Source organism: Podarcis vaucheri (assembly GCF_965113315.1).
Source record: "Podarcis vaucheri genome assembly, chromosome: 5".
In the NCBI taxonomy this organism is placed as follows: domain Eukaryota; kingdom Metazoa; phylum Chordata; class Lepidosauria; order Squamata; family Lacertidae; genus Podarcis; species Podarcis vaucheri.
In genome coordinates this window covers 74,268,665-74,282,689 of record NC_138763.1, presented here as the reverse complement: position 1 = coordinate 74,282,689, position 14,025 = coordinate 74,268,665, and the positions used below count along the sequence as shown (strand labels likewise).

Genomic DNA, 14,025 nt, shown 5'->3' with positions numbered 1-14,025 from the left:
CTGTGGAGAAGCACTAGATATTTGCCCTACACATATAAAAAATAAATTGCCTTTACAAACATGCTTATCTTCATAGATAGTTTAGTCTCTGCACAACATCCTCACTGTGTAAGACTATAAACAATAAAATAAATTCACAGTAGTCCTGTACACCAAAAATAAATCACATAAACTTTTTTTAAAAAACACAGATTTTAAATTTCAAGTAATAAAAAATACCCATGCAAAAAAATCATGTAATCTTTAGCTGAGTTCCAACTTAAAAACACATAGTTGATTTTAAAAAATCCTAAATTAGTGATAATATCAGACTGATAAACAAGATAATGTAAAATGCTATTAGTGGACATTGCGCCCTGCCCAATATAGTAGGACTACTATTTTCACTTTCATATTTATTTGTTTCAAGAATGACTTCAACTGCAGAGCAAGAATTGCTCAAGAGAATAGAAAGTGCATTTCTCCATATTACCTGAAGCAAGAGTTCAATTTTGAATTTAAAATCCCACAGGTTTTTAAATATAAGCTTTACGTTATGTACTGAGAAAGCAAACAGTATTTGTTTACAAAAAAACCTAAATTATTCTTCTGCTTGCAGATACTGTAAATGTCATATTCCAATTCTGAATGTAATGACAGCTGTGTAAATAAACCAAAGTATGTTGCATTAAATCAACACACACACAAGACTATAAACTGTGCTTCAGCAGTAGCAAGAGAGATGGCATCCATCAGCGGAGCAGCCGCCCACATGGTTATTAGAGCTTGGCTGAATGCAATGGAATATTTCTAAACATGAACTTGTAAAGCTCTGAAGGAAAATAAGCACAAATTCTCCTTTCTTTCTCCCCTCCTCTGCAAGTCAGCAGCAAGTGACACATTACATTTCAGCAGCTCTCCCCCCGCCCCCCGAGCTTATATAAATGCTGGTGTGAGCAGGCCGATGCAACATGTGATCTTGGCAGGTTCACTGACGTTGCCCAAGTTAGTGGCTCAGTACAACTCCAATGTGTGAATCGTCCCTCAGATGAAGGGGTTGGTGCGGGAGGAGTTCACACCCAATATTGGGCAACCATTCTCTCTTGACAAGAGTGAGGGTTACAAAAAAGCAGACCAACTGGTGACATGAACATGTTTTCTCTCCTACAGACTGCTGAATCCCTCACTACTGAAGCAGTCAGCCTGCATGTGAAAAGCTATCAAATCTACTAATTAGTTAAGAGTGTGAAATACAGTATTTCTACTACAGTACCTTTGTAAGAGCCGCAGTATGATCTTCTCCACAGGAGATGTAAACAATTTTCTGGGATCTTAGTGACTTTAGAAGATTGGGAACATATCTATCTGAAAATTGTAATAAATCAGGAAGTGTAATATACACTTTGCAACAAATTACATAAAATTACATAAAAATAAATAATATAAACTACTGATTTAGTTTATAAACTATTATTATTTTATATAACAAATAGCTTTGTTGCACTTTGAGGTTTATAATTCCACAGTACGTGTTGTTCAGAGAAGCACTACAGTGCAACAAATAGAAAAGCGCCCGGAAGTTATGTAGTATTTTATTCACTATTTTGAAAGTACCGTTATTTCCTATAATTAAAGCATGCAAAGCATTTCAAAGTTATTGTAGTTCTGCACTGCAGTAATATCCACGGTTCCTTTCAGCAACTTTCAGTTCAGTGGATTTCTCATCCACTAACATAGACACTCCAAGCATCAATTCAGCAGAGGAGCATAATTTGGTTTTACAAAAATAAGCACACATTATCTGATCATAACTAAAATGGAAAGTAATATAGTTCATAGTTTTAAATTTTGTGTACTTACCATTTTCATCATTAAGACCAAGTTGGCCAAATTTGTTGCGTCCCCACCCAAAAACTGCTCCAGAAAGAGTAAGCACAAAGCTATGTGCTCCGCCCGCTGTAATTTGCGCAAAAGGTATCCCTTGCAAAGATTTTATCCGTTGTGGGGAAGTCTGTTTTTTGAATTCATAACCTAAACCTAGTTGACCATGTTTGTTCTGTCCCCAGGAAAAGACTTCACTACCTGTTGAAGAAAAGACACACATTTAAGATGAAGAATAACTGTAGGAATTTACATCACTCTAAGAATTAAAATTACTCCACTATCATACGCGACAGAATTCAAATGGTGGCAATAATTTTTCAGCCAAGAAAAAGGGGTATTTTTGAAATTAAATGCTAAAGAAGTAGGGTAGGCAACAAGTCCTACCCTACACACATATTTCCAAATAAAGCCCAATTCTCAATATATTAATAGTTCCAGGTATTGCATGGAATCTCTGTACATTTTAGAATTTGGAGATCAGTGGCAAACATAAATGCTCATAATACACACATTTCCTTTCCTTAACATGAGCAAAGCTGAAAACTTGTTTACTCTTTCTGTCCTCTCAAAGCTATCGAACACTGGCTATTTTACGATGTGAAATGTTTAGTGTGTTTTTTTCTATTGTCATTGTAAGAGTATTTTAAATTTATACAGAAAAACAAACAGACAGTCCAGAGATTGATTACCTTTGGAGAGTGCAAGGGAATGATAGTAGCCGCAGGCAACCTGCACTATTTGGATGTCTGACAAGTTTTTTATGTTTCTGTAGAAATAACAAGACATAATTAAATGAACAGCCTTTGCACAAAATGCTATAAAAACACAAAGCTTTATTTCCTTACAGAAAATGCAACTTAATGTTTCAACATTACAGTTCAGTGTGATGTAAATGAGCTGCAGAAGTGTTGGACTCACATGCTACCCACCTCCTGCTTGAATAGCTCAAGAGTCATTTGGAAGCTTCCACTCTCACTTTTAGTAAACCCCAGCTTGCCATATCATCTGCACCCAGAACTGGGATTAACATTATCTATGGCTAGTTTAAACAAGCCAGATTCATAAACTACTAATAGTTTACTGTTGACTTGTTAAACTAGCCATACTAGTTTGAGCTTGAAAAATTACAAAGATGCAAAGATGAAGCAATAAGCCCTTTTTACAAAAGCAAAAGGAACAATTTTTCTAAGATGAAAGTTTTTTTTATTCAAAACAACAACAACAAAAAAGCTTATGTTATCATTTAGTTTTACCTGGGCACTCTGGTATACTCCTCAGTTCCAGGCAAGCCAAGTTGTCCATCTGCAGCAAAACCCCAAGCATAGACTTGACCACTGTCATTTAATGCTAATGTGTGGGCTTCTCCACATGAAACAGCTACAATATTTTGAGCATCCAAGGCACTCACCTGCTCTGTAATCAAGAGAAAAAGCAGCATAATGTTACATTGCTCTTGCCCAAACATTTCCATGATGGACTGCACAACTGAACTAGCAAAAATGTGTTCCTACAAACATGTCAGATCTCCTTTACCTGAGGTCAGAGGTGCTACAAGCCACAATTCACTGGCTTGTAGGAAACCACTTCACTATTAATCTGTGTCTAATAAGGATTGTAGTTTTTCTTCCTCTCTTAAGAACCAAACCTATGCTACCTATATATTTTCATCCTTGGGTGAAGTAACTGCATTGGTGGGGGAGGTAATTTTAATCACTAAAGTGACACAGCGGATGCTGTCTCTCAGTGCCATGGTCCCTATCCAATTGAGGGAGCCCCAATAAAAATCGAAGATTCTATCTCCTGAATCATATGTAGTTGCACCTTAGTAGCTATCTAGTGAATTCTATTTTAGAACAGAGTTGAACACTACAGTGCTATCAATCAGCAAAAGTACATGAGGTAGACACAGTGGCAACTGAGGACTATGCAGTTTTGTAGACTAAAGCATTTTCAATAAAACTATTTCTAGAGACCCCACTTTGTATTACCAAAAATTACTTCATGTTTAGTCCAAGTAGTGTGTCATTGGCATAAATAGAAAAAAGTACCTCAGTGGTTCCAAGCACTGAAATCAAGCTGCTGCAGCTTTAAGAATTTAAAATATAATACACTTAATGATCAACTAATGTTAATACATAATTTCTCAGACAAAAATAAAAAATCAACAATACATTTTAAATACTGCCTCTGAATGGGCTACAGTTCTCTAGAAATTAAAAATAATATAAAAAACAGATCTCCAACAATTTCTTAACAAAATATCTTGTTGCGTTTTCAGTTCCATATAAATAGAGGCTTTCACGCAATAGCAGTGGTACAAAAGTCAGAAGGGAAAAAAGAGCAGGTCCTAGAAGCTCTACTAATTCTAGAAACACTTCCATAATCTAAGAAACTGCTGCTGCAAGTATAACTGGCACCCACATACAGAACCTAAAGCAATACGATTATCTAACAGGCACTGTTTTAACTTACCTGGTCGTTTCCTGGATTTTTCATGTCCTAATTGTCCTAAATCATTACATCCACATGTATACACAGTCCCATCATCCAAGACAAACACAGTGTGTCTTAGTCCACAGCCTACATCTCGAACCTTTTTGTTTATGAAAAAGTTGCATCTTCTGGGTTCTAGGACAACTTCTTCATCAATGCCCCCCAATCCAAGCTGTCCAAAAGAGGCATTTCCCCAACATAACATGTTGCCAGCCCTCTCAATGATCTGCCAGCTTCAGCATTCAAACGTCCAGCATCACTGTAATAGAGTAGAAAATAAGTTAGTACTAGAATACAGGTGATTTGGTATTTATAATAGGATTCACAAATTTCATCTCTCAATTATTGTGATTAGCCCAAACAAAAACACCAAGAATTTCACGTCTCATTAGAAGAATTCTACAGCAGAAAAATGTAAATATGACTGTTACATGTTCTCTAAAATATTAATCATCTAATTTTAAATAAGTATTTTGCTAGAGCTAGTATTTTTGGACCTCTAAATATCAAAATTGCAAACATTTCTTGCAGGCCAAATGTGGTTGCTGTGTGTTACTTCTACAAGCGAGTAAGATGCGAAAAGGCAAAACCAGAACTATTTACGAAACCAGTAATGACAGCAGGCTAGAAAGCACCAAAATGGCAAATCTGAAAGGATTTTTTTGTGCAAGACAATTTTTTGTGCTGACTACAAATTCAGCATGGAGATTAAATTTTCTGGACATTTGAGACTTGGAAAAGAACAGTTCTCTCTTCCCCACCATTTTTACACATTTTCTCCCATGCCTTTACATTTAAGTCAACCCCTAAGATTATATTTAGCCCAATCCTAAGCATGTTTTACTTGATAAGTAGATCCCACTGAGTTCCAGGAGATTTACTCCTAGCTAGGTATGCATAGGATTGCAGCTTTAGACTGAAAACCGCAAGATAGTTAACAAAATCCAGCCACACTTACGAGACACTCAAGATGGTGCTGCCAAGAGCTGGAACATACTTGTAAAAAAGTGGCCTTCAGACATCCATGCCAATCACAGCAAATTCAACCTATGTTACAAGAACATAATTAGGTAAAAGTTATGGGAATTCACATTTCTCCAAACACAATCACATATTTTCCCCCCACTTGAATATCACTGAAAATAGAATTTAAAGAGAGCCCCTAGCTGAAAAAGCATGGTAAATCTTCGCTTCCTCCAGTATCAACCATTCAGGCCCTACAACTGGCAAGGGGGGGGTGCTGTTAGTGGTGGTTCCCCATGTGTGGAATACCCTTCCCCAGTTAGGTATGTCTGTCTTCTTCATTATTAAAATGCAAGAGGAAGTGAAAAAACATTCCTGTCCACCCAGGCATATAGTGGCTGAAAGAAACAGTTCTTGGCAACCCTGAAATCATTAGATATGAGGCTATTTGACTGGCTTTAACTTTTTTTAGATCTTCTAATTGTTTTTAAATGTTTTGAAACACATCTTTCAATTTTCATTATATTGTTTTATTGGTTGGTTAATTGCTGCCTTGAGCACCTTTCAAAGAAACAGCAGGAGTGAAATTTAACAAATAACAAAAATAATAATTAGATTAAAATGTGCTAGAAAATATATATCACCCTTCAGAAAAAATAAAAGGGCTTATTCTACTTTCAGTGCAATGAAACAGGCACACAGCAACACAAGGTTACTCAAGCAGATCCAGAGAGTTTTCTATATAGCTCTCAGCACGCTTATGCATATTTCTATGATTTATTTTTACCATTTCTTTTAAACAACTTAGATCCTAGATATCTGAAAGATAGCCTCTATCCATACTCATCTTCTCAGGTGTTAAGATGTGCAGAGGGAGCTCTCTTGGTAGCTCTGCCATGCTTAGAAGTGTGAGAAGTGGCAGCTTGGGAGATGGCTTACTCTGTGGTGGCCCCTAAATTATGGACTTCCTTCCCATAGGGGTGCATCTAGGGTCTTCACTATACAGATTTCACCATATGCTGAAGAAGACACTCCTCTTTGTGCTCACCTTTGATAGTTAAGTTCTTTTGCTGAATTTATACTGTTCCATTTCATAGGATTTGGCATAAAACAATAGGAATTGACATAAAACAATAATGACGAGGCTAAACAACCAGATCAATATTTTTGAACACTAGATATAAGGAAGTCTTTATCATCCACTAGAATGAATACTATAATGGCAATATCAAGCAAATTTATTCTCTCACTAATTCAGGGGCTGTGCTGTCCTGCCATGCCATATAGTTGTATAAACATTTTTATTATTAGAAGATTAAAAAGCAAAAATCCCTGAATTAGAAAGGGTGTGGGGGGCGTAATACGACAAAGCTTTACTGTATTTCTTTCTATTTAGATGAATAATGGTTTGTTTTAGTCATACACCCAATAACTCTGAAAAGATTTACTGTATGAACCTAGAGCTTTCCAGAAGCACCTACAGTATGAATCATTGTTGCTACATCACTTATACGAAGCACAGTAATGCTGTGGATGAACACTAGCAATATCTAAATCTCCAGATGTCTAAAGACTAGGGGCTTATCCACATCTTTTGTCCCACTCTTTCTGCACTTTGCCCAGCAGCAAATTGGCAGATCTCTAAGCACAGATATTACATGCTGACAAGGCGTCACTACTGTCAGCAATCATGCTGTAGCATTCTGTACTAACTGCAGCTTCCCGATTTCAAGCATGAGGGAAGCCCCACATAGAGCACATTAATATGGAGGGTAAACTTACACACAAGAGCTTTCTGTCAACTCTGGATGAAAAACAGTGCAAAGCCAAGTTCCAAAATGGTTTTTTAAAAAAGGACCACAACTTTCATTTTCAAACTATTGCACCTTCCAAAACATATCTCCTTTATGCCTACCTCCATTAAGCTCACAACTTAATGTAGCAGGGAGTTAATGTATATGTCTGCTAGAATTTCCTGATCCACATGTGTAACTACTGCATCACCATAAAAGTTTAAAAATTCAAATTATTTCAAAGATGAAAATTAGATGGTATGGTTAAAGGCACACACAGATGATTTATATTCTAAGCCATGGATGGGGCTTACCAAACTAACCCTTCAAAGGGTGTGTAACTCTGACTTGGCAGCTGCAGTTATGAAACAACTCTGACTAGTACCAAATAAATTGCAAAACACCCACTTGCAACTCAACATACCTTAAGCATGTCTAATGGGGAGAAGGAGAAGAGAAATGCTATGATTTGCTATCTCTGTGGTTCTAGGTTAACAGGAACTGTTGTGCTAAAAGAATCACTGGATGAGGGAGCACTGTGGCTACAATATTATGCTCACTTACTTGGAAGTAAGCCTTACAGAATATGATGAGACCCACTGAGTAACCAGTTGAGCTTATATAGCTTATCTAGGTCAACCTTTTAAGCATTGGCTGAAGGCTATGTGTTTGGACAGGTAGCATTAAAAAGTGAGCACCTTCTGACACAGGGCTCAAGTCAAGTCTCCAACAACTTTACAGTAGCTCTTTTGTCCCCGCCCCCCTTCCCATTTTTGGTGAAGCTGGCGGAGTTTGACATTAGTAAACATCCAGATGTAGGAGAAGCATAGTTGCAGTCCTAGATACACTTATTTGAGTACTTCTGGACCTACTTGAATAAAAGGCTGGGGTGCATATTTTCTGTAAGGTCAGCTCTTTCGGGCCTTGACAGATCATTGCCCTGAACAGAGGTGAAACTGGGCCCTCAGTTTCATTTCAAGCTCCTTCTCTCAGGTTTCAGCTTTCATTTCAATACAGAAGCCCTCTGTACTTCTGCAGCAAGGCTAACTAGGATTCCCATCTAGATGGGTATTTTGGGAGTTTGCTGTATTATCTTATTTTGAATTACTGTACTTTTAATGTATATTTAATTTGAATTTACTATGCAGTTCACAGCTCCGGTAACCTTTGAACTAACAGTGGCAAATAAATAAACCCTAAGATTGCTGTCACTTGTTTCTTACTTGTATGAGGAAAAGCGTATTGGTAGCCTTCTAACCAACTGCTCACTAAGAAGTAAAAAAGAAAAGAAAAGCTCTTGCCTTCAGATGTCCCTTCCAATGATGCAAAGGTCACTCAGTAAGCACTGGGTACTTATTAACAAAATAAGAATGTAAATATATTTAACCGAGTACTGTACTGTCTTCACTTTAGATATACCCAACTACCTGTATGTAGGCTCCGGCTATTCTAGGCTGCTGGTGTTTTAGTCACGAAAACACACCATCCTGCATTTGCTCAACACAACAGTTTTTTCATCTAAAAGGCCTGCGATTGGATTCAAAACATATATATAATTATTTAGCAGGGTTCGTTCCCCCCGGAGGTTTCGGCAGCCCTGCATGTGGAGCGCCCCACTTTTTCCTCACGCACCCCTCGGGAAGAGGGGCGAGTGGCAGCTGTCAAACCCGACTAGACCCCAAAAGGCTCGTTCCTGGCGGCGCTGCCCCTCCGCCCACCGCCGCCTCTTCATGAGTCACGAGGAGGCTGAAGAGAAGCCCCCGACCCCCCCACCCCGACCGAGGCCCCGGAGAGCCCCAACTCTCTCCCGCAGGGAGCAGGGCTCCGTTGACCCTCCCCTTCCCCTCTTCCAGGCCCCGCGCTCCACCCCGAGGTCCGCGCTATCCCGCCGGCCACCTTACCAGCCCAGAAAGCCAGCTTTCTCCTCCGCTTCTCCACCCCCGAACACAGCGTGGACCCCCTCGGGAAAACACACACAGAGCAAGGCCGCCCTGCCCGACTCGCGGCAGCCTCCTGCGCGACAGCGTCCGCCCCCGCTTCTCTCCTCCGACGGGCTGACTCGGCCCGATGATTCCACCCCAGGCGGGCCCCGGAGTGCGGCAGCGCTGAAGCGGGAGAGCAGGCGGGCGGGCGGGCGCGCGCGCCGAGAAAACAGGCCCAGCAGCGCCGGCTCGCCTTGCTCGCTCTCCCTCGCAGTGCGCAAGCGCCGGGCCCGCCTGCGTCGAGCAGCCGAGGCAGGCGGGAAGCACGCTCAGGCTCAAGGGCCCGGGGGAACTTTCCCCCTCGTGTTGCTTTCGCTGAGGGGGGAGAGATGGGGTTGCTTATTATCTACCCCCTGCCTCGCTCCCTAGAAGCTGAGGGAAATGGCAGCAAGTCCTTTCACGTCTCCACACACTTTTTAAGTTACTCAGTGGGACCCACTTCACTGTGGAGTAAGGCCCCACCTACTTCTGAGTAAATTAGGATCAGGGCCCAGGGCTATTTTAGACTGCAAGGCTCCTAGGCAAAGGATGCCGCCTTTTATAAAATATTGGGGGGGGGGGGAGGTAAGCCCAGCCCCGCATAATCGATCACAAGACGGAGTGGGTGAACACCATTTGAATGGCAATGCCCATTAATTTGGGGGGAGGGAGGCCTCAATTTTTTAATTGGGGGGCCGAAGTGACCTCAGCCCCTAGGAGTTGCCTCCTATGGTCTTAGGGCAGTGCAGGGACTTGCCTTTTCTGCCTACTATTATGTTAATACTGTAAAACGCCCAAATATATTTGCTGAGGGATGCCCTATAATAAGGCTTAAAGGCATCGTAAAAATTTTTTTGTGACAGTAATTGATTCCCACAGATTTGCATACGACTAGAAGGAATAGTTCTGAAGAATAGCGCCCATGGACTTCTTTTGTTTCTTTGTTTTCCTATGATGCACACACACATGTCACATCAGGCACCACCATCAGTAGGAGAGAAGTTTCCTCCCGTGAGAAGGAAAAGGAAAGGTCTGTTCTAACATGCTGCCTGCCATCTGTGGTTTTGGCAATTACTTGTATGGAAAGTAGTTAACATTTTTTTAATTCACTGGTTAATTGGAGACACGTTTCAAATCAAGCAGTGAAAAGTGCTAAATTGACACTAAATGGTTAAACTATGAGTAAAGCAATAATAAGAAAGCTCACGATTGCAGCCTAAGACACTTAATATACCTGTTTCTGTTGGTATAATTGTAGGAAGTTTGAATGTGATGCAAGGCTCTTTATTAAGGATTTTTTCTCTAGCTTTCTGCTGTGCTTGGTCCTTAATAATTCAAAACTTGCTTTTTAAAAAACTAAACCAAATTATCTGTTTTCCTTTTGTAACTCAGTCTAATTAACCTCCACATTATAGGCGGCATTCCTTTGTTAGGCAGACTGCATGCCAGGATAGTTGATAAAGTGTTTCCTCAATAGGAGAAAATGGTCAGGAAATAATTAGAGATCAGAACTGTGAAGGTGACACATTTCATTTCTAGCAAATGCTAGATTAAGAAATATATGTGAAGGAGCAAAAGAAGCAGGTTTTCTTTTTTTAAAAGATATTAAAGTTTTTAAAAATATAACAATGAAAATGAAAAATAAAAAGAAACAAAATACAACATAAAAACAGTTAAAAAAAACAAATAATTTTCCATAATATATCTTCCTTACACTTATTTCCCCAGACCTCCTCATACCTCCCTTCTTTGTATTCCACTTCAATTTGTTAGTTCAGCAAATCCTTACCATTAAGCTTTTACCCATTTGTAAACCTTCTCCTAAAGCATTACAGCTGGAAACCCCTTAGTTTCTATCCAATATCCTTCTAGCATTCATTAATTTTACAATATTTCTGTAAATAGTCTTTAAATTTCTTCCAGTCTTCTTTCACCATCTCTTCTCCCTGGTCTCGGATTCTGCCAGTCATTTCTGCCACAAAAGAAGCAGGTTTTCAACCAGAGGGTGAAGAGAGAAAATTGACCTGAAAGCTACAAGCACCTTGGGGTGCAAGGTGCATCTCTTAAGGAATCTCATGTAAGGTAGCAGATCTGTTGCCTGGTTAGAAATGTATGTTCTTTGCCTTCAAAGCACATATTACAAAATTATCCTCAGTTTCCAGTGCTCTCCAAAGCAAAACAAAAGCAGTTAGCACTGCCCCTGGAACTTCTCATTATTTGGGGAAGTGGGATTTAGAATCAGGTTGTAAATTCTGTGCTGCCTATTCAAACTTTCATAATGTTATAAGGGTTTTTTTTTGGTGGGGAGGGGACCCAAGAAATTAATGGAAGTCAGAATCTAGGTACTATTTGGAGTAAGATTCCAGGCCAGTGGAAAAATGCAAGCTATTACTTCCTTTCCAAGCCAGGGCTTCACCTGGGAAAGAGGAGTTAACATGACAAAAGGTGTTGATGGGCCATCAAAGAGGAATCCTTAGGCCTGGGCAGACAGAGGTTGCCAACCTGTCTGGGAGGGGGTTTGATGTGAAACAAAATTGTGCTGGTTTTGAAATGAGAGCTTTGAAGAAGCAGGGGCCACATGGAAGAATGGTTTCCCTGATCAGAAAAGGGGCAGAGTTCCTGGGCAAGGGATTTCCCAGAAAGAATAAAGGAAGTAGGTAGAACCCTATGTGAGGCGGCTGGAGGTCAGAACCATCTTGGAGCTGGCTGGGAAGCAGGAACAAAGGGATGGTGCTTAGGGTTGCTCTGTCTGCAATGTTGGGCTGCTTTGAAGAACAAGCTGCTCTTGAAATGACAATGCTGTAAGATCTGCACGCCCTTCATCTCAACAGGTGTAAATATGTGTAATTAAAGCATATTTCTAAAAGATGCTAAAGCCTCTGCTGCGCCTTGCTTCTCAGTGGGGACAAGACCTCGAGTACCTGGAACCCCCTGGAATCTTGCACACTGCTCAGCAGAGAATTGTGAGGCATAAAATCTTCATAACAGTACGTACAGTGGACATTAGATGTGTTACATGTTTAAAAATTAATTGGACAGCTGTAATACATACAGGTAGATTACATCCACATAAACCTTCAGAACACAAAGCATAACAGAAAAGCACTTTGAAATAAGCAGTAACAGTAACTTTACTCATTTTTTGGTGACTGTCTTTAAAGTGCCAGAACAGCATAGTAGCATGCTGCAGTTCATAGAAATTATTTAGAGTTTGGAGGATCCATTTTTATTTTTTAAACATGAAAGAAGTGACAGGGAATATTATTAATTAGTAGAGGAAAGTAATGGTTGTCTCAAAAAATTCTCAGTTCTCACAAGTCTAGCAGCTAATGATCAAATTGTAAAGCTAGGATGCCACTGCTTTGGGGAATAGTTGGTTCCTACCTATTACCTCCCATACTGGTAAGTGTGACTGCTTGGCTTTTTTTAATTCTGCTCATTTGAATCACAATCAGTGGCAGCACATCTGAATAAAAAGAACCCAGTACATTTCTCTGTGTTGAAATTATATCGATCTGTTCAAGTAGCAATGTCTTTGCCTGCAGGCAGAGGGAACCAGACTCTTATGCTACAAAGCAACAGCATAATTACCATCAGGACCTATGGAAACAAGTGGCAATGTAGACAAGAAGTGATACTTGACTATTAAAGAATACTTAGATATTTTTGTATTTAAGCCTTCTTTTCATAATTAGTAAAGAGATTTGATAATCTGTTGCAAGTCTGCAAGGGCTAACATCTTTACATTCTACTGGGTACTAGTCTTTAGTTATCAGTACTATCAGTTATTGAATTGTCTGCACTACAGTGTAAAAGCCAGTTCATACATAATGAATAATTGTCAAGCCCTCTTAGCTAAAGAAATTTCCCTTAAAATATTGCTGCAGTTGTACTTATGCAGGTGGCGTTGATGTTAGTATGTATCACTGTATCTGATGGTTGCCCAAGTGGAAGGCAGCTTACCCAGCCAATGTTTCTCTCCCCCTCCTTACCCCTATAGCCCCATGTACTTCTAAAACCTTGTTCATAGGACTGAGGGGCCCTGAACAGTGCGGGGTGTATTATACAGAGCAGGCAGAGTCCTATGCTGTTTCCTGTTCTCTCTTCATCTTGTTAGAGATTAGAACACATGAATAGTGCTATAGGTTTTTTTTGGCCAGCTTGGTGTAGGTGAGGCATTGGGCTTTGGGAAGGAGGGGTGAGGGTCTATCACACCCAGCAGTGTGACAAATCAGTGTGCAGTCTGCAGGTTCTGTGTCGAAGTACTCTTGTGGCCCACTTGGTATGAAAAGACAGAGGTGCGAATTACAAGAGAAGAATATGCATCAGTGCAATACTTAACCTTAGTTTCTGCTTGCAAAGCTGCAATTGTGGGTTTAGATAAAGGTCTTAAGAAGAGAGGTGGCAGCACATAGATGTTCTGGATGCAGGTTTTAGCCAACAAATGTGAGTGCTCAGGCCAGGGTCAGTCCTGTGCACACTTTCTTGGGAGCAATCCCCATTGAACTGAACAGACTAAAAGGTAAAGGTAAAGGACCCCTGGATGGTTAAGTCCTGTCAAAGGTGATTGTGTGGTGATGCGCTCATCTCTCTTCAGGCCAAGGGAGCCAGCAGTTGTCCGCAGACAGCTTTCCAGGTCATGTGGGACTGCACTGTTAATGGAGAACACATCTCTTCTCTGTTTAGATGTCTGAGGTCTTGGATTACAGAGAGTTTTAAGTCTGCTTCTGTGTTTTCTCCATACAGTACTTGAATATCTGCTTGCACTCTTTTAAATTGTTGGTTTGATGTTTATTTTGTATTTAATTGTGCTTTTAGTAACTGACCTGTGAACTGCCCTGAGAACTTTTCAAATGGCAGGTAGTTTAGAAGTCTACTAAATAAATAAATTAGCAAAGCCAGGAAACAATTCACAAATATTGGGGACAGATGTCCCCCTTCAGTCCCTACAC

At 40.1% G+C, this 14,025-nt stretch overlaps 2 protein-coding genes across 9 annotated transcripts in view; one reads left to right on the top strand and one right to left on the bottom strand.

The window, feature by feature from the left end:
- HERC4 (HECT and RLD domain containing E3 ubiquitin protein ligase 4) overlaps positions 1-9,286 on the bottom strand; it is a 31,420-nt gene extending 22,134 nt beyond the window's left edge. For 2 of the 8 annotated variants that reach the window (XM_082222324.1, XM_082222331.1), the window contains exons 1-7: positions 9,014-9,286; positions 5,315-5,403; positions 4,336-4,615; positions 3,117-3,276; positions 2,553-2,629; positions 1,840-2,061; positions 1,253-1,344 (exon numbers count right to left, since the gene is read on the bottom strand). In XM_082222324.1, coding sequence (XP_082078450.1) covers positions 1,253-1,344; positions 1,840-2,061; positions 2,553-2,629; positions 3,117-3,276; positions 4,336-4,561 — 777 coding nt within the window. In that variant the 5' untranslated portion in view covers positions 4,562-4,615; positions 5,315-5,403; positions 9,014-9,286. Of the gene's footprint in view, positions 1-1,252; positions 1,345-1,839; positions 2,062-2,552; positions 2,630-3,116; positions 3,277-4,335; positions 4,616-5,314; positions 5,404-8,335; positions 8,481-8,539; positions 8,866-9,013 lie in introns of those variants that run through there. The other 6 variants (XM_082222326.1, XM_082222328.1, XM_082222329.1 and 3 more) reach the window with 6 other exon arrangements.
- Positions 9,287-11,956: 2,670 nt separating this feature from the next.
- Positions 11,957-14,025, top strand: part of MYPN (myopalladin) — a 67,149-nt gene continuing 65,080 nt past the window's right edge. The window contains exon 1 of the mRNA XM_082222300.1: positions 11,957-12,060. The gene's annotated coding sequence lies outside the window, so the exon portion shown is untranslated. The remainder of the gene's footprint in view (positions 12,061-14,025) is intronic.